The sequence below is a fragment of the Adelges cooleyi genome, unplaced genomic scaffold (assembly GCF_023614345.1).
Source record: "Adelges cooleyi isolate 19-005CV unplaced genomic scaffold, UGA_ACOO_1.1 ACOO_flye_CR_arks_rails_tigmint_CR_PRNA_9, whole genome shotgun sequence".
In the NCBI taxonomy this organism is placed as follows: Eukaryota; Metazoa; Arthropoda; class Insecta; order Hemiptera; family Adelgidae; genus Adelges; species Adelges cooleyi.
Genome location: NW_026096579.1, coordinates 4340482 through 4362028, shown reverse-complemented (window position 1 = coordinate 4362028; position 21547 = coordinate 4340482). Strand labels below are relative to the sequence as shown.

General features: G+C 29.6%; 2 protein-coding genes across 9 annotated transcripts in view; one reads left to right on the top strand and one right to left on the bottom strand.

Moving 5' to 3' along the window:
* Positions 1-8517: 8517 nt before the first annotated feature.
* LOC126846833 (telomerase RNA component interacting RNase) lies at positions 8518-10022 on the top strand. Its single transcript, XM_050586642.1, has 2 exons — positions 8518-8706; positions 9318-10022. The coding sequence occupies exon 2, from the start codon at positions 9359-9361 to the stop codon at positions 9761-9763; it is 405 nt and encodes a 134-aa protein (XP_050442599.1). The 5' UTR covers positions 8518-8706; positions 9318-9358; the 3' UTR covers positions 9764-10022.
* A 4078-nt stretch (positions 10023-14100) lies between these two features.
* The window catches only part of LOC126846097 (calcium/calmodulin-dependent protein kinase kinase 2), a 30135-nt gene continuing 22688 nt past the window's right edge, over positions 14101-21547 (bottom strand). For 4 of the 8 annotated variants that reach the window (XM_050585220.1, XM_050585219.1, XM_050585222.1 and 1 more), the window contains exons 7-12: positions 21334-21385; positions 17581-17724; positions 17387-17497; positions 16577-17160; positions 16046-16137; positions 14101-14402 (exon numbers count right to left, since the gene is read on the bottom strand). In XM_050585220.1, coding sequence (XP_050441177.1) covers positions 14339-14402; positions 16046-16137; positions 16577-17160; positions 17387-17497; positions 17581-17724; positions 21334-21385 — 1047 coding nt within the window. In that variant the 3' untranslated portion in view covers positions 14101-14338. The remainder of the gene's footprint in view (positions 14403-16045; positions 16138-16576; positions 17161-17386; positions 17498-17580; positions 17725-21333; positions 21386-21547) is intronic. The other 4 variants (XM_050585223.1, XM_050585224.1, XM_050585225.1 and 1 more) reach the window with 1 other exon arrangement.

Genomic DNA, 21547 nt, shown 5'->3' with positions numbered 1-21547 from the left:
AGTTGTTTGAAACATATTATATTTATATATATATACAAATACGTAATAAATATTTTGTTTACATCCACAAGAAACCCAAACGAGCAGACCGCCATCTAGCATTGATTACGACCACTGCGTGACATCACGGCCACGGGGTTGGTGCCGACCGCCGACTGGTATGCGGCTGGAACAGTGACGATCCCGGTTCCATAGAGTATAGCGTCCACAGACTAAATATAATTGCACACGTACAAGTTCCAAGGACAGCTGCTCCGCCCCGCCTTATCCTTGCCCTTGTACAGTGACTCGACTATGATGAGCCAGCCGAAACTCGCTTGAAATTCTATTATACAAACACAACACATCACACATTCCCCCTAACGGCTTACAATAATTAAACTGCTATCATATTTTTATTTCCATACTAGGTATACAACTACAACTTATAATCCATTTTACAACACAGAATAAAATAAATTAAATTTATTAAACACGTTAAACCTTAAACGAAAGATTAAAGTATTTATAATTGATTTCTTAAACATCATTTAGTGGGTGCCGTGATTAATTTATCAAATTCTGGCATAAAAAATTAAAGTACTATACAAAGATTTATTAATAAATTATAGACAAACAATAATGTAACGATCGGCCACATTATTATGCACTTATTTCCTGATTCACAGTGATAAAACCACAATGAAATCCATATAAAAAAACGTCAATCAATAAACGGCCCATCAATAATCTATGATAATATTATGAATAGGTTGTACATATTTTATTCTGAGGAATTGTGGAAATTCAATATAGCAAATATACATTTTTCCAGAAGGCATAAGAAACGATCTTCTTTGTTTTGTAGCCGAGAAAAAAACAGTAGATACGAAGTTAAAAATGTCTTAGTATAAGAAAATTAATTCTTAATTGTTTAGTTTTAACAAAAAAAAAATTAACAGGTTTTTACACCCTTTTATGAAACAAATTTCTTTCGTTAACGAATAATAATTCATTTTATAAAATAAAATTGTATTTTTTTTCTCAACTTTTCGATAAAATGTGATCTGTTTATGTTATGGGTACAAGTTGTTTTTTTTAAATTTGTCAAAAATATTTGTACTTCATCCAACGTTTATATACTCTACTTACCAGCGATATACAAATATACCACATTATGTGTACAAAATTCAAGTAAACTAGAAAAAATCCTAGCAACCTGCGCTATTTATCTGTTTTTTTTTTCATGTAAAACCCAAATATTTTAATAATAATAGTTGCGTTTCAGTTTTTTAAATTACTGTCCTTCCTTGAAAAAAAATATATAAATTCGACAATGGTCACACACACACGTGTACTCTATGGTTAATCGAGTACGTCGATGCCTTGTTGTGTCTCCCATTGTAATTTCTAAGTTCAACGATCGTGACCTCAACAGCAACGGCGGTTTTCTTAAGCTGTTATAAAAGACTGAAACCTAACCTATATCGGCCGTTACTATGAGTTTCATCTAATGAATAATATTAGCCAATAGGTAACATAGTTTAAATACCTACGCTGTATAAATGTATATTTATTGTACATTTAGTCTGTGGTAAAACGTTAGGCGAAAAAGCAGCTATATAGTACCTATAACGCTACTTGTTGAACTTCGTTATTTACAAGTCAATATTATTCAAAAATTCATTCTAATAATAACGTAGCATAGTAATGACGGGCAACACGCAAGCTTTGATTATCTAAGAGGAAAATCAAACTTTATAAAAAAAAAAAATAACGTATAGGTAAAAACAAATGAGTTTGCAACTGTATGTAGATATACATTTTACAGAACAATAATATATATTTTACAAAATAACAACACAAACAATATGACGATTGACTGTGTTGTGTTAAAATGATTATACTACATTTATAATACCGGTTGAATCGATATTTATTTAAATGTTCATATTTTGTGTAATTTAATATGAGTCATTTCGACCGCGTTTTCTATAGAAATCATTCTTGATAATAATTTACTTACTTTTACTATAAATTTGTCAGCGATAGAAACAAAAACATAATTACGGATGGGTCTATTAGAGATTTTGTAATATTTTTATTATAAAATGCTCATATATGACCTTGAGACAAAATCTCTGGTCGTCTTACCCCAGTAAACTCTTTCCACCTGGCACCTTACTGCACATGTTTTATTTGCTTAGGTTTTTACTTTTTTATAAAGCACACGACAAAACCGCCAAATGCTGGGCTTAAACGACTGAAATAACTGAATTAAATATGAAATAGTTAATGGAGGTACAAAGTAATAATATATTTAGAAATTTTTTTTTGTTATTGAAGTTTGTGCATCAGTAATTACTTTAGCAGAAGAACTACTACTATAGAAACTGTTTTTTGTAGATGAAAATAATTAGTTTGACAATTATTGGCGGACTTTAATCAATTATTTTATTTTTTAACATTCATATTATGTAATATATTAAGCAAAAGTAATAATTAAAAAATAACGCATCTATTATATATTACAACGTTTTAGTGAATTTTGGATACAAACAAGATCGTAAAATCTGTGGACAGAATAGGGTCTATAGAGTGAAGGGCGGATGGTTGAGAAGGTATTGATTTTGATGATGACGCCGTTTAAGGGTGGGATGTAAGTCTTTACTTGACTGTAAATCGGGAATTTAGTTTGGCGCCTGTCTGCGTAGATCTGTCAGATTATATGACGAGCCCAGACAATGTTTTCATCTTAAGTATAGGACATTGAACTGTTTAGATATATATACGTCGTATCTACTAAAATCTTAAATGCCTTACCGATAACTGAGTACTGGTACTGTAACTCGTGTGTGATATACTTTGTGCTTCTAAAACTGTAACTTACTTTAAAACTTTATTTAGTTTTGGTGTGAGAACAATTACTACGGATAAATGCACGACTCAAATTTCATTGATTGTTAGTTTTATAAATAACATGAAATTGGAATTCATAAAAATAAATAATAAATATGTTTATAGACATTAGTCATTACACTATCTATTTCTTGTAGATTATTTGAATTGATAAGCGAGGCTATTTTACTGCTAGAATGATGGTTAATGGCTTGGCGCCATAATTAGCTACATATTGATACAGCTAAGTGTTAAATATGAATGCAAGATGATTTTTTTAATCATCTTGCTTTCATCATAATTTACTACCAGCATCACCGGTTAGCTTTTTGCTAACCGATGATGCTGGCAGTAAATTATTAAGTAACAAAATAAATCACAAAAATTATTATTACCTTTATGTATTCACTATTGGCTATACAGTATACTGTATATATTTTGCTGTATATGTATACAGCAAAATAATACATATTATATTTAATTTTTTTTTTTTAATTAATTGTATTAACTAATATTTTTAATTATATTTTTGTTACAGTTTAATCTTTTTAGGATTAAATATTTGCATTAATTGCACAACTCCATAAACTAATGATGTGATAATATTTGTATAGCAAGTTAAGCGTTTTTTCATTACTTTTACCATGGTAGAGCAGAGAGGGTGTGGCAAATCAACGCAGTTCTGGTTAAAAAATAATTAATATTACATTTAAAAAAAAAAATGTAAATAATTAGTTGTATTCCTTTATGTTTTTCGCAATTCTAATATTTGACACTATATGAGGTATAAATAAATTACAATAAAAATGTCTATGAAACTACTGGTTAATTTAAATTTGAAAATTGAAAGAGATAAAAACGCATAAATTGTACCCTTGGGTAATCTATAATACAAATTAATCTCTATTTTCTCTAAAAAATATTGGAGTGTTGTCAAACACATGCTAAAATATCTAAAAATAAAAATATTTTATCGCAATAAAAAATTATATTAATATAACAATTACATTGACAGATTGACTGGTAATTGGTAAATAACCAGATGTATAAGTCAAAACTTAAAAACGATGTAAACATATTGGAGGTTTTTACCGATTTTTCATTTGGACCTCTCATAGTATCGAACCACGTAAGATTACAGACTTGTTCAAGTTTTTCAAAAAAATCGATTCGACGGTTCCATTAATGTTATGCGTATAACTATTAGAAAACACATTAATTATGACTTATGTTATAATGTGTGGCTAATATAATACATCTCTTAGTATATCTAAAGCTAAAACTGGAACTCCTAAGTCATATGCTGCATTACAAAAAAATAAAGTAATAAAAATGCCAATGATTAGTTATTAGTCATTAATTATTTTTCATCTGACGTAAATGGGTTCAAGTGGTCTATTTTGGTATTGAGCTATGAGAAAAAGACTTAAAAATACATGTCGTATACTCATACACTATACAATAGTAACCGTATAAAGTAGTTGAGTAGTATGTATACTACAATAGTACAATATAATGTATACATTTGATTCTTAGCTTGTAGTATTATGCCATTGTTTGCCGTATCTACTATACTTACAAAAAGCACGAAAAGGAGAGACATGGACGCCATCATTTCTGCTTCTATTGTAAATAATAATAATATTTCAATACCGATTATTTAGGTACTATGTAATAGCTAAACTGCAGCACGGTTGTATTTATTTACTTATAGACTTTAGCTAGACTTTATTTATAGCTAGAAGCGATAAAAAAATTTACTAGTTAGAACAGGTGTTAGCTTAATAAATAATAGGTATTAAAAAAAATTAAAATAATACGATATTTTTAAGTGTATCGTGTGGTTTTTGAGCATCTGAAACATTTTTATTTACATAATAGTGTCAATAACGAGGTACATCCCTCTTGAGTCTGTGGGATTGCTAAAAAATTGTGGACACCCCTTTGAAAAATTGCCTATGTCACTGCGTATAACATGCATTAATGTCTATGTTTATAATATAGCACAACAAATATATCGGTGTTAGGTGTACACTATAATATTGTTATAGCTGTAGTTATATTAATAGCTATTAAGCTATAGTTATAATTTCTCCTCAACTCTAGGTAGTCATCAGAATGATGTACTTATGTATTATAGTTGACCTTTTTTTTATCGTAATATTTTGGGTCAAAAAGTACTAGTTGCCTTGATGAAAAATAGTGAGCACCTGGCATGGGAAGCAACTAGTAATTTATGACTAAAAGTTACGATAAAAAGGGAGGCAATTTGTAGTTTTCCGGCGGGAATTCATATGCGCCCAAAAATATTAACAATAAATGGGGTTATACACTTAGAAGATGGCCTCGGCTAGGACTCGTTTACATAATATGTACATTTGATTTGATAAAAATGGAGGATTAATATCTATTCATCCTCCAGGTATGCTATTGCAATATTTTTATTTAATAATAACTAATACAGGTAACAATTGCGTGTCGAGACAGCTGGGCGTTACTCATACAAGTATATTTGTCTCATATCGCATAAGTGAGTCATAACATAATATATTATACTACATATTACTATCACGTATATTTCGTATCCTTGTCTCGGTTGCCTTGTATTTTGAAAATGCATACAATTAATTTAGAAAAAAATGATTTAAAGGCATGTTAAGTTAAATTAAAATTAATAATTAATTAATCGTTATTACAATTTATGAAAAGGCAAATGTTTCTAATTTTACAAAGGCACGTCACAAGGTAAGGCACAATTAGCTCTATTGTAACATTAATGAAATATGACGCACAAGAGCTTGTTGGTAAATCTTGAAGGGTTTCAGATTATCCAGAGGACTAGACTCCATTGCGAATAGTAAATATGAAAACGGCCTAAACGGTGTGTATTAAAGCTGTTTGTACAAACATGCCATTTTGTTGTATTTTAAAATAAGTCATTTAAAAACACATAAAACTAGTGTCAAAAAAATTATATAGTAACCCCTCTGATGGTAATATTCATAAATATAATTTATTCTTAAGTAGGTACTCAGTAATTAACATTCATTATACAAACATAGTATATCCTATGTTGTAATTTTGTATGATTTTGTTAATACATATTTCTTAGATATTTTGTGAGTGTCTATAGTCAAATGTTGTTACTTGTGATAAATTATCGATTGCAGACGTTAAAAAGACCTTGCCTTCAATTATCAGTAGTCATATGTGCATAAAATGACCGATTTAGGTATGCGGTTTAAATTGAACGTTAATTTATAAAAGATAATATACATACGTGATTTGCAAATTGAAAGTTAATGAAATTATATAAGTTATATTCTCACTATCAATAATGTATAGTAATTATTTTTTCAATAGAAAGCACACAGTCTAACCACTAAACTAAATAGTAAATACCAATGTTATTTATATGTATAAACAAACGAATGTGTTTAGAGATAGTAGCTATATATGTTTCTTAATGTTCTTTAGAGATACAAGAGAGTATCTACTATTATTAAGTTTCAGAACTTGAAGCATGTTGAAAACTCGGGGAATAAAACGTAATATATTTTGTTATAATTATATATTTGAAATTTGGAATGTAAAATGCTTCCGCTCTCAAATCTCCAACCATTGTTGTGACCTCGTCTTAAATTTTAATATGAGGTATGAGTGTATGACTTATGAATTACCTACGAACAATGACTAACCATGTATGTATGATACTCTCTGGTACATGAGTATCACATTAATACATTAGTAAATAGTAATACATAATAAATTAGTTTATTAATATGATAACGAATAATGAATTCAACAATTTGGAAATTATAATAGAACACCACCAAGGATTATAATGTATAGCGAATTACAATGAGAGTAGTGTAAGTTATTACGTAAAATTAAGATAAATATATTACTAATTTTTTTAATGTATACTATTTTGTGTGTTAAGTATTAACACTTGTTTTTACACAAATACTACATTGTTAGGAACACCTTAACTGAAAAAAATATACATAGGTGTCTATGTAAGGTGTAACGGAATCTATACAAAACATTCTCAAGATTATATTATTATTTGTACAATACAATATACAGGGTGTTCCACAATGATTTAACAAATGAAATAACTTTTTTTTTAGTGAATATTTTTAAGATATTTTTTTAAACTTAATTTATACACATTTATGCTATAAACACCAGTTTATATTAATCTTAACTCTTTTACTTTTTTTAATTTTTCGGTTACTTTTATTTTTTTTAAATTTTAGATAGCCATTTATTAAGAATAGATAATAATTAAATTTAAGAAAAAAATATTTAAAAAAGTGAAACAGTTAGTAATAAAAAACATGGTGTGCATGGCGTAAATGAATACATATAAATACATTTGGAAAAAAAGTCTAAAAAATATTCAATAGAACAATAGTTAATTCAGTTGTCAAATAATTTTGGGACACCCTGTCCACATAATATGTAATATTAGTTTACATGTATCACAATTTTAGCGTTTTACAATTGTTCTACCGCACAATAACCTCGAAAATGTTATAATCAATATTCATGCACACATATGTACGTATTCTGGCAATTGTGTAGGTATATACACTAAAGGTATGCCATAAGTAGTAAAAGTCCATAATATGATGGTAGGTAATGCAGTCATGGTAACGACACCCCCAAATATAGGTACCTACAGAAGACCAGTACAAGTTACAACAGTAATTTTAAGTACCTACAAAAGTATGCAAAATGACCGGCCAAAGGTCAAATGAGGACATTTGAGTATAGTCTACAAATCGTTACAAATTTAATACGAGTTTGCAGTTCTGCAAGTCTTTAGTAAATGTATGTACTTGGGTGTATGTATATTTATTAATTAGAGTAAATTAAAGTGGTAATAGCTCAATTTTTAATGACCAACAATTATTGAACCTACATAGCAAATTATAAATCTACACTGCAGACTGCTACACATGATAGGTATATTTAATAGTATTGTTAGGCATACTTTAAAATTATCAATTGAAAGGAGAAGTTTTCTTAACCTAGAAAAAAATCTGATAAAACTATTGTAGTGTATAGTAATATAATTATGGGAATAAATAGTTATAATCTTTGTAATTAAAATAAAAAGTTACATTGCTATTTTGAATTACGTTTACATACATTTTGCCTTATAAGCGTGAATTTTGGTAGAAATGCTCTTAAACAATTTTTTAAAAACTTATAATATTATATTTCTAGCTGTAACGGAAAAAAAATATTATTTATACCGAACATGGGTACAGTTTACTAAGTTTTTACGCAGATGTATATAAAATAAGAAGTTTAAATTTTCTATTAAGCTGTGTAGAATTATTAACAAACATGTTCATACATTTTTTTGTCGTTTCTACTTAAATTTTAAAGCATACATTATAATCTAAATGTTTACATTTTTACACCCACCACTTGAAACAAATGTGACACTTAAAATATAGGTTCGACGTAAATGTACATTTTAATTTGTGTATGTTTCATAGGCAAATATCTATTAGATTCATAGTACATAAATTTGATTTTGGCGCGCTTAGAAACAACAAATGGCTACACTGGCTTAATTTTTCTCTTCCATTATTTACGCCATATTTTCAATCTCAGCGGATTGATTCTTTTTTTTTTTTACAATTTTACTATCAGAAAGTTTTCACATACAGCATACTTACTCAATACTTGTGTGCTACCCAAATTTGCGTTTTCTTTAAAAAACTAACTTTGCTGGGATCAGAAAGTTGATTTTTACTTGTAGTAACCTACTCCTATCATCGTGTGCTCCTTTGTCACAAGTTAATTCAGGTAATTACTTTTTGATATTGTTACTTACGTATTGAACATGTTTGATAAGTTATTTTTATTTATACGTGAGTATGATTTTCATTTTATTCCTTAAGTCTTACTGGAATTACCCTTTCCACTGAATGATTGTACTTCAGCCATATTATATTGGCATTATTATACTTGTTCGGTTTTACAGATTGTAATTGTTAAAACTTAATTTGCATTGGTATGTGAAAAATTGACCTTTAAAGGTCAACATTTAATATGCATTTTTAGTAGTTATCATAAAAGGATAATAATTGGGTTAAAATAAAACTTATATTTATCATATTTAAAACATGTTTACCTTAAATAATAAATCGTACCTCAATGATAAAAGTATAAAGCCAGTGCAATGTCATGTTATATTCGAAACTTTGTCTATCAAAACCCTATTCAAAATAGTTTGATAATTGATACGTATCGTGCATGAAGTAGCAACTAAAAAATTAGATTACGATAATGGGTTGAATTGATATTTTATTGCAAGCTACTGAATTTTATCATTCGGGATTTTGGCCTATCGCTGGCTTTGTAAAAACTAAGTTTTTTGAACCGTAATGTGATGTGCGACAGTTTCTTGGTTATAGGTGTCAAGTCAAAAAGCTGTTAACAAAATTTGTTTACAATCATGGCCGGCTATAGCAATCAGCAAACACAAAATGCCTTTAAAAACGATGGATCCTTCTTAGAAGTATTTAAACGTTTTCAAGAGCAACAACAACAGCAGCAATCTCAACAACCGCTTCCATCCAAAGTAGAAGTAGTTGAAACTCCTTCATCTGTTGCTTCTCCTGCTGCTTCTTCTGATACAACTAAAACTGAAAAACGAACAGAATCTCAAAAATCATTACCAATAATTGGTAAACGTAAAAACAAAGTATTAAAGACTGGTATTGTTAAAAAAGTTAAGCCAGATGATGAAAAAAAATCACCGAAACCTACTGACGCTTGGTCATTATACTTAGACGAAGTTAAACGTTATCAAGAAACAGTTGGTGAACAAGATAACAAGACTAGACCCCTAGTAAAATAATAAAAAAAAATATTTATTTATATGTTGTAAATTATGTACATAATATATGTATGTATAAGTAAATTTATTAAAACTCATTTATTAGTTTTTTTATAAAAAGAAGTATCACTTTATGTTTTTTTTTTTTAATTTTTTGATTTGGCTATTGAAAAATATGCCTCTAAGTATATGTAAATATGTAATTTAAATGTATTTGTTTTATCATGTATGTGTACAAACATTTAATATTTCTTTATTTTTTATTGAAATTTTTATAAAGAATATAATACTATTATGTGACTATGTAATAATGGTTACGATTTGATATGTTATATTTCATTTATTTTATAATATTATATACTTTTTTTTTTTTTTGGTATATGAGCAACATGTTTAAATACATTCTGTTACAGTTTTGAAATAATTAATATGGGTTTGATTAAAAATGGATTAAATGTATACTTATTAGACGTTTGTTTTTAATAATAAAAAATTAACTACAAATTAAGAAAATTGATAATATAGTTTTTTTTTTTAATTAGGAACTATTGGTTATTTTTAATTTTAAATAGTTTTTTATTTTTGTATTATATTATAAACTAAATGACATCTTTGTGAACAACTAAATTGAAAATTTAATTTCAAGGAATTTTTAATATTGTATACTATTGATAATTTAAAACTTTCAAATAATAATTAAATTTTCAACACTCTAATTTGTTTAAATATAACATTTTATTATAGTTCTGTGTTGTACTAGATTTAATGTTATGTATTAATTAGGTGATTGGAAAGAGGTATATCTATAGGAAAACATAGAAATTTAAATGTATTTTGTATTTAGTGTGCAGATTGATTTACTGAGAATAAAAGGACACTATAAATGGATTACAGGATTACTTTCCCACTTTTTAATTTGTTTTCTTTAATTAAGTTCTATACATTTGAAATAGAAAATTGAAAAAAGTTGGAGAGTCGTACCCTATTGATGATGCTGAGGAATTCAATATTTTACTATAGATTCCTCGTTGTTTCAGTAGATCAATCAGTGTGTTGAAATAAACAATACATCGAAATTACTATATGTTGTGTTAGATAGACAGACACAAGCTAATACTTCTTCCCAATCCCCTTTATGAAGATATGTTAAATAAAAGTTTGTACTTATACTCGATTAATATTGTAGTACAATTTATACAATATACAACATTCTATTGATTACTAACCTTTTATTTTTATTTCATTATATAATAAAAACACACGCACATCGTATTTATCAACCAGTCATTTAGTACATTAAATCTTATTTGTTTTAATAAAGTTATTTTCCAATACTACCTATTGAAAATATTTAAGTATTAACCAGACAGTTTTTAGTTATGTGTTAAATTTAAAAAATAACTTAATTAGACCATTTTGCTAAAAATAATTTTGTAAAAAAAGTAAATGTTGATAACATTTGTAAGATAGTTAGGAAGTGTTGAGGTTTTTTTGTATCACATTTTTAAATACATTTTAAAAGTTAAAATAATTATTTCAATTATGTAAAAATATATTTAAATTTTTTTGTTTTTATTCTATATTATTGTAATTGTTATATTCTGTTAACAAGCAATTTCTATTTTATTGTAGGGTGTTTCATTTAATGTCTCTTTTTAGTCTACGACCTGTTAGTTTGGTTTGGATAACTTTTGCTCTACTAGAGACAAGAGTTGCCATCCTGCAGTGGTTTCCCGTTGCCTTCCACACTTCCATTTAATGTAGGATACTTAAAATAATTGCAAATTTGTAGTTTGTCATTTAAAAAAAAAAATGTTTTTTTTAAATGACAAACTATTTGAGATTATCTTTGATATAATATCATCAATTTTTATTTTTCAAAATTTGACTACATTTTTTTGTGTTAATTTCAGCCTAATCAAGAAAAATGGTTTTGGAAGTCGATGGAGTTAAATTGGAAACCGCACCATGGGATCCTCGTTTCCCTAACACCAATCAAACTAAGTATGCATTTGTTGTAATTTTATAAAAATAATTTGTACTTACTAGTAGGTATACTATACTAAACTGGTATGTACACTGTATTGTGTAGAATTAGCACTATTTAAAGTATACAAAAAAATATAGCTAATGTTTAACATTCTGATTTATTAGAAATGAGTCTTAATTCTAAAGAGAATTTTAGTTAAATATTAGGTTATATATTTATCAAATCAACCCTTCTATTTTATTAAATTGGAAAAAAAAAATTAAAATTAAATTTACTTTTATATTTATAAGACTTCCAGTATTAATTTTCAATATATTATTACAGAAAATTTGATTGTTAAAATATTTTGAGGGTTTAAAAGGGATATTTTTTGAGAAATTTGTTTTTTTATTTTAGTATTGGGGACAGTTTACAATTGAGTGTGCCTACTCTGGTAATTTAACAAAAAGTATAACTTGCGCTTCTTTTTTTCTTTTAACCATCATCAATATAATAAAATTTATTAATATTAGGTGGAAGATTATTATAAAAGTTCTATTTTATTTATATTATATATATAATGTGTGCTTTCAGACATTGTTACCAGAGTTATCTAGATTTCCACCGTTGTAAGAAAATAAGGGGCGAACAATTTGACGCATGTCAATATTATAAACGCGTGTACCACTCCATTTGCCCAAATTCGTGGATCGACAAATGGGACACACAAATTGCCGAAGACAGATTCCCAGGCAACATCTAATATGTCAACTTGAAAAATAACCAGCGTATTAAAAAAAAATTACTAGTGTACTTCGTAAAATATGTGTTACATTTGTTCTGCATACATGTTCATTGTCTGGAACGCTTTGATTTCTGTTAACATATAAACAACATTTAGATATTTAGACAAAATTAGTTTTTTTTCATTCATCCTACTGTTAGTATTTTTATATGAATTATCATTAAGTACAAAGTTGTACGTATTTAGCTTATCGTCGATGCCATAAAAACACCTATGTGCTAAAACCTGATTTTTCAGGAGATACAAAAACGTAACTATATTTGTAGAATAGGTAACACATAAGAGGCTTTTTTCAATTTATTCTACAATGTGACTAGTCATGTAGTTTTAATTAATTTAATTATTTTAATATAGGAACTTGGTACTATATAGTGTAACGGTATAAATATTATAAATTAGTATATTTTATACAAACATGACTAGGTGACGTGGTTCGTCTCACTTACAAAAATTACAACCTCTACAGCTTCCCCTTTAAAATTATTGAAATTCGTGTTTTAACTATAGTTTAATATTGTTATACTGAAAGATATGACGATATTTTTTATAATTGTGGTAAGAACCTATTGGGGGTCAAGGTGATTTTTTTTTATACAATTGTACAGGAAAAAAAATTAAAAAATGTATTTTTAACGTGTTCTTATGAGTGATGTTTATTTTACTATTATATTCCTAATTAGGATAGGAAAAATTATAAAACAAAAAAAGTAAAGTAAAACGTTTTTAAACCTTTAATAAAAATAAAATATTTGTTTTTGAAGAAGAAACAAATCGTCTAACTTTTTGGTTCTCATCGATACAATTATAAATTGTATGAGCCTAATATAATTTCAAGTATTGTAATAACACTTAACTGTGTATAGTAGAGCAATGACTAGTTGCAATTTACTAAATAGTTAATATTATATCCTATGTACCTATCTGTTATACTCTTATAATACAATCCTTATAAATGTATTGGATCTTACAGAAGTTTGGTTAAAACTATTAAAGGTTTATGGTAATTGTACAATGTACAACATAATGTTATTGTAATATTACTAAGTATGTTTTGTAGATAACTATGAAGTTTAAAGTATTCATGTTGAAGGTCTAAGTATAATATTTTAAGCCAATTTTTAAGCTAACTTAAATTAGCTTTAAAGTTTAGAATACAATTTTTTTCAGTATAAGATATTTTACGGATTTAGAGCAAAAAACCTTAAACAATAGCGACAATTCAAAATGGTACGATTAAAATGTATTTAAAATATATGGGTTTAAGCAACTGATATTCATACTCAATCATCCGAAGAACAATCTCCATCCAAAATAGGTTTCCAATATAATTGACCAAGTGATGACACCAATAAACTATTATCTTTTGTAAAAAATATTGCAAAATTTAAATCAAATCATCCTAAGTACGTAGTTAAAATGGCTTTTTGGCCAAAAAACGATTCTGATAACTCATAAGCTTAAATATTCCAATAATATCAGCGTGTAATCGTATACAGTTGTAGTATAGGTATTAGGTAATAATAATATAACAAAAGAAAATAGATTAGAACATGTATATTGTTACTATGTAAAAACAAACATAATAGTTCACAAGTAGTATCTTCCGAAGATATAAAAAAACATGAATCACATTGAAATACACTGTTATATATGATTGATAAACTATTCAAAGTTTTTATATTAAGTACTTACGATATAATATAAACCGTTTGACCATGGGCTATATAACAATAGGCATATCAATTATATAAATAGCTTAGTACAATAACATCTAAATTAATAATTTAATTATAAATTGGTAATGTATACATTTAAGATATGGTCATTTTTCGTTGGCCGAATTTTCTATAACCGGCTGAAGAGTCGCTGTTTCTGCTGATAAAGACCTGGAAACGAATAATTGTATGAATTACTGTAAAAAAATAGTTTGTATCTAAATTTTATAATCATTTATATCAAAAGTTCATAATTGCTCTCGTCATAACTCACACGTGGTTATAATAAAAACAAAAGTATTGGGGTCAAACAATCCTTGTACCTGAGATACGTAATGACGGTTATAATAAACATAATGATGTAATTATATTAGTTCTAATAAGTTAATTGACAATTGACCTATTTACAAGTCATTACATTGGTAATGATAATGAACGCAATATATATACACAAGACATTTTTAATGAAGTTGGCAAACGGTAAAATAATTTGCATAAATGTACCTCCAACACACATAAGCCATAATTGAATCTTGTGATTGGTTGTAATTTTCCATACCAATTATAGATGTGTATGAGTTATTGTCTACATATCTGGGTACGCATAAGGTTCACAATACACATTATAATAAAGTAAGTTTTTTATGAATAATACAGCCTAACTTATTTCGGTAGCAAATAGAGATGTAAGATTGACTATTTTAAACGCAAGATACAAATATGGGTTTTGTTAATAAGTAAATTAATGAAAACTTAGACTAAAATGTGACGTACAGGCGAATGGAGAGGATTAGAGGCGTTTACTTAAAATTTAAGCTGAAGTCTGCAATGTTAATGTTTTGCAAAAACTTATCTAGTGCGACACACGTTAATTTTTTTATCCCCGTGATAATCTCAGGCTGCGATTAAATTAATTAAACGGAATATCTAATGTGTTTTATGTTTTGTTCTACAGAGCTGTAGCGGTAGTAAGCATATAAATTACCTAATATCATTTTCACGGTAATGGTTAGTTGGGCTTATCTCATTTGTACTTCCCGAGTTCCAAAATTAACATTCATACACTTATACTTATACACTTAATAATTGCAGATTACTATTAATTATTTATATATTAATTCTGGAAACTCCAGAGAGAAGAGAAGTAGAGGGAGAAATATTAATAATATATTGGACTGTATCGCTAACTTGGTATATAGATTTTACTTCCTGACCGGTATTATATCGAGAAGGAAGATCGAGGGATATACCCGTCCCTTAAATGGCCTTTTTTTTTTTTTAATTGGATACACTGAGAATTAAGAACATTATCTATTATTATGACCAATAATTTCTAGTCAGGAAATTAAATAAATTATTTGTCCGAACCTTAATAATAATTATGGTTAAGCACAGTACACAATTCTCAGTAATACCATGATCGAGTAATTCGAAATTTTCAAAATAACAAACCCCTCGCTGTTTGATATATGTCCAAAAAATTAAAATTAATAGTGTTTTATCAAAACAAGAAAAAAAGATGGTAACTATTAATAAAAAAGAATAATTACTGATTTACCATAAGGTTGGGGAGAGGTGGCTTCCTTCTTATATAATACTATAATACTCGCCTGACGTTTTTCCATATTGTATTGCAATAAATTATAATATCCTATTTCCTATCTTCGAAGAACTTTCATACGAAATCCGATTAGGTATAGGTACACTGTATACAGACACAAAATCACGGTATGAACTCGATTTTCTCGATCGATAACTACTATTACACAATTTAATATACTACAGGGAACACGTATGTTAACAAAATTACCAACCTTGATCCAAACCAAGTGCAGGCTCCTGGCGCCGAGTGTGATCTGTGAGACGATTGAAGTTTGCGTTTTGTTTCGTCGGCCGCAAACGGATTCTGTACACAACAAAAAAACACCATTAACGAGACTCAAATATAATCATCACTAATTAGTATTAATGAAGTATATAGAAATACTATAGACCGTCTAATAAAAGATTGTGGGGGAACGAAACCAGCGGAGCGAAAATTATGGCTTTATTGTGTATGGGGATAAAGTCTAAAAATGATCACGATTGTTGATGCAATGAAGGTGAGAAAAAGAAGGAATGGGGAACATTGGGATTTAATGAATAACTTTGGTTTTCTTGACTCTTTAAAGGGAATGGAGTACATTATCATTACCTATATAGTATAAAATATATATTCAAACAAAAACACCTTAAATAATAAAAAAAAACTAATCATTTAAGTTTTTACATAACCTCTCCCCTCCCCCCATAAAATATTATTGATGAATTATATGTGTGTTTATATACATAAATATGGTACTCACGAGGAACGAATGGTTCTTCAGCATGGCCTTGATGAGTATCAGCGTGTTGAGTTTGGGTATGGACTTGACGACGTTCATCATTTCCTCCTCGCTGACCTCGACCAGCTGACAGTTGTCCTGCTCGGTGGGCAGCGGTTCGGTACCGTTCTTGGTCACCCAGTCGTGCTGCTTGACGGCCGGCAGCGTGATTCTGGTGTCGGGGTTCTTGTCCAACAGCCGGTGCAGCAAGTGCACCAGTTGGGGCGACGTTTCCGGCTCGACGGGCCATTGCACAGGCTGAGTGCGGATCTGCTCGTGCACGGCCAGCACGGAGTCGGCGTCGTACGGTAACCGTCCATACACGAACGCGTACAGCGTGCAGCCGAGCGCCCACATGTCGAGCGCTTTACCGCTGTACGACGTCGTGGACAGGTCAAGCACTTCGGGCGCTGTAAACGCCGGCGTGCCCGCGCTGGAGCTTAGCAAGTCGTTTGTGCCGTCGAATTCGTTACACACGCCCAGGTCGGCAATTTTCACTCGTCCGTTGGCGCCAATCAACAAGTTGGACGGCTTGATGTCCCTGTGCACGATTCGCTGGAAGTGCACTGCAACATAATTATGAATTATCATTGTTATACTACTAAATGTAAACTTCACACAACAACTTGAAGCAGTTGGAGCAAAACTCAAAAGGCAAACACAAATGAATATAGTGAAACTAAATTAAATTAGTTGATAACATAATTCACAGGGTTGTTATTGACGTCGATTATATTATAACATAAATATTAGCCGTTTTATTTTTGAAATATTATTATTATGTATACTTACAGTACTCGAGACCCACGAGTATGTCTCTGAAGTAAGACCTGGCTTTGGACTCGGCCATGGGCGGATCTCCAGGAACTTGCATCACTTCTCCACGTTCTAATAATTCGAAAACTACGAAAACGCCAAATTTACAAATTATTTACAGCAATGGTGATGATAAATTGAATTTTGTATCGACGAATCATCTTGCATACCTAAATAGAGATGATCTTCGTCCGGATCCTCGAGGACTTCGACTAGTTTCACTACATTAGGATGGTCGAGCTTTTTCAACAAAGCGATTTCCCTGTATACCTTATCTAATGGGTTGGTCCCTTTGCGCCGGGCGTTCATTCTGCCTGCAATCGTCATAAAGGTAAATTTATTAAATGTACGGAAATTGCTATTTTGTATAATAATGGCTTGTGTCTGCGTATCATGTAAATAACTGAAACTCAAACTGATCCCTATTGTACCAGCTGAAAATACAATATATTAACTTAAGAGGTAGGTACTCTATTAAACAACAGAACAGCCGGCGATGGACATAATACACAGCATATAATGCATACCAATTATTGTACACTTGTAAGCTGTCTGTTTACTATCAAACTACAATCGGGTCTAAAATAGCGCTGTTACGAAACGACAATATGTGATCAGTGATTGCATATGTATTGTTGAATATAACTTATCGGCGGCCTATAATATGGAATACACAATTCGCTGAGCTGATCCTTTGTTAGGTTAGGTTACCTTTTGAAACAAGTAACAGAAAAACGATTAAAAATTTCAAGGGCGGTGTATGTTGTAAATAAAAGTTATTGCCCATTGTAGCTGGTGCAACAATAAAATATAGTACTCGTATAGGTATTTATTTTTTAGCTGTAACGTATCAGCGTTGTTAATTTCATTGTATCTCAAAGAGTTAAGCAACATACTTTTTTAAATAACTAAGTTTCATCAAAATTAAATAAATTTAAAATTTTCATTAGATAGCACCAAAGATAAAATGGTTAAAGAGGAAAAAACGGAAATTTTTAAAATACAATGTGAAGAACTGTGCTACTAAAAAGAGATAGGTTGGGGTGGATGACAATACTCAAGTAAAATAAGGTGAAAATGAGAAATTAATTTTACAAGACCATAAAAAAAAACTTTTGAAAAACTTTTCAACAACATTATCATAATTTTCGTTGTTGTTATTACTTATTAAACTAAATTTGCATAACAAAATATGTAAAAACGCTTAGGTTGTTTCTAAAGTACTATTTTTTTAAAACTACAATCAGATTATCTTTAAACAATTGACAATATATCATATCCTATCTGATGGTCATTCCACTGTTCTTTTAGTAGAATCAATTTGTTTCTCTTACAAAAACATAAAGTTAATGCAAATGATGATGAGGAAAAAATATATTTTATCTTGGCGAGTTCCGCTCAGCAATTTCAATTTAAATATGTAATTGAATTCTGACTTCGTGTTTTATAAATTTGCATAGCGAATAATAATAGGTTTCTCGAGTGCCCGTATCCTTGTCACGTCGCACAACATTATCCCTATTACGTTGATTTCCGGTCACTTGATATAAATTTGAAAATAAAAATTCAATTACCTATCGTTTTAAGTTGCGATGAATTTTTCATCAGAATACAATTATTTTTGTTCAACAATTTTTTTATTAGCTTTTAAGAGTCTTGCCAGACGCGTATATTAACCGTTATAGTAATTTGAGATGAAAACCCGAAGTTTTAAAAATAAATTACACTTTATCTTTGCTACGAGACCAACGCAAACCACTTATAGTTATAACAGTATAACAGGCACGCATATGTTCATTTACTATAAGTTAGATGACCTTCTCGCACAAATCATGTTGTCGGAGAAACACACTATTACTCTAATTAAACCTGACAAAATAAAACAGCTGCATTCATAGACCTATTAACATATTGGCGGCAAATAAGAAAGCGCGGATAAAAGTAATCGTGGATTAGTAGAAAAGGGTAGAAAATACTATTTGAATTACTTAAGTACCTACTTAGGAGTTAGGATAATTTTCCTAGAACAGCCAATTCATTCAACGTATGTGTTTAATAGTTACTTTTTGTATATATAAGACGAATACATCAAATCAATCTATGTATATATTTATGACTTAAATGAGTATCTTAAATACTTTTGTTATAAATATAGACGTGGGCCCGTGGTGTGAAAGGGTTAAGAAAGGGTCAACAAAATATTTTGAAAAGAGTTCAAAGATGTCAAGAGGTAAGGAACCAGTTTGGCTTAATTTTAAAATGTTGAATTTAGGTTAATACGATAAAGTTTTATTTGGGATAGGTAAATGTTATTTATTCCTTTTGTTCTATTTCTGAAAGTGACGACGAACACACTTTGAAAGTTTAATTGTCCAACGACCAATTGCCCAACACGTTATGAAATACTATGAACTCTTTTTTTCGTTGTTCGGCGCCACTGGTTACTGTTAAAAACCCAGCTATATTGTTACAGTGCGCATTTTAATAAGCTGTGTAACCCGAGATTTAAGGTTTGGCAAGCTTTTAGTCGTTACATTATACTCGGCTCCATTACCGAATGCGGTGTAAACAGACCATTAAAAAATCGTATAAAAAAATTTGAGACATTTAATTTTCGAAGTGTTATATTATTTCCGTTGACGGATCTATGTAAGTTGACAGATGAGATTTTAGAAGATCGATGTCGTCGTTGAAGATCCTCGGGTCGCCTAGGAAACTGCGGTTAAAACTAATGACGTGTCACGGAGGGAAAAAAATATTAGGCGCTCGTTACAACGATGATTTATATATAGTTAAACAGTCCCGTGCGTTGAACCCCCAACCTCCCCTCCCTCCACCCTTGTGCACGGGCCTGTAGTTAAAAAAAAATTGATATTTTAACTGTCACACTCCCACGATAAACGGTAACTCGTTTAAGTGCTATCAGGCGTTTTACCCGAATAATCGACGCTCGTCAAATGATTAATTAATTAGAAATACAAACAATTCTGCTTGGGCGCTGGTTGAACAATTTTTCGTATTCAAATATTTTTCAGACATTAGTTTCAATAATAACCATTTGAAGTATGATCGCGCGTAAAACTATCTATCAAGTTTAAACTTAAGAGTAAAACTTGTTGCTATTTGAGATAACCAAGTGTTAAAATGAACACTCGGCATTTTTATTCAACGCAAGTTTCGACCCAACATAGTATATAATAGAAGTCCTAACCAAGGGCACCCACAGGGAGGGGCAGGGGGGAAGACTTCCCCTAGCTCCTCTGCAAGTTAAACAAATTATATCATAAATCCATTAGTGATCTAAGTAGACCAATGAGCTTTAAGCCAGGTAGGATGTCGCAATCAACGATTTCGAGTACCTAAACAACTATATGAAAGTTATTTTTTGTTCTGTCAAAAATTAATCAAGTTAGTCGAGTGAAAAATAACGATACAATAATATTTTATTGGTCGGTTAGACAGCTCGCCATTTTGTCTGTCCCCTGGATTTAATATGCATTCGCTGGATCAAGAGATATGGTTTGACGCAGAATATAATCACGGCAGACATGCTTTTAATCCCAGTTAAACACACCAGAATGCTTTATAAGCGGGACACAGGTGGGTATAGTAATATAATTAAAAATAAATTCATTCAAAATCAATACGGCGCCTGAACACTTTAAAAGGTAACGCGCACATTTAAACTATTCTACCTCGTATGGTAAATTAATTATTCGAGAGCTTCATTAATTCAATTTGACATAACTTAATTAAAAAACCATTAGTACCTGGCGTGCCGTTCTCTTTCCGTGCAATTTATAGATAATGGATTTCGATCGCGTTTATAAATTATATTTCGATGATTTAATTTACTTAGACATATCGTAAGTAAAGAGTACAATCCACCTTTAAGTTTTAACTGTCTTAACGTAATTACTTACCGAAGCAGCCTGCCTTTTTCATTAGTTTCTTTTTAGACATTATTTTCATGGCCTAGAATAACATAAAAGAACATTGTTTTATTGATTTATTATAATAATCGATGTGAATATTTGAAAACGACTAATTTATTCATGTAAATTCTATAATAGCGCGAGTAAATAACAACAAAGCCGCGTGGCATTAAAGGGGATTACGTTAACGTAGCTGTTGCTC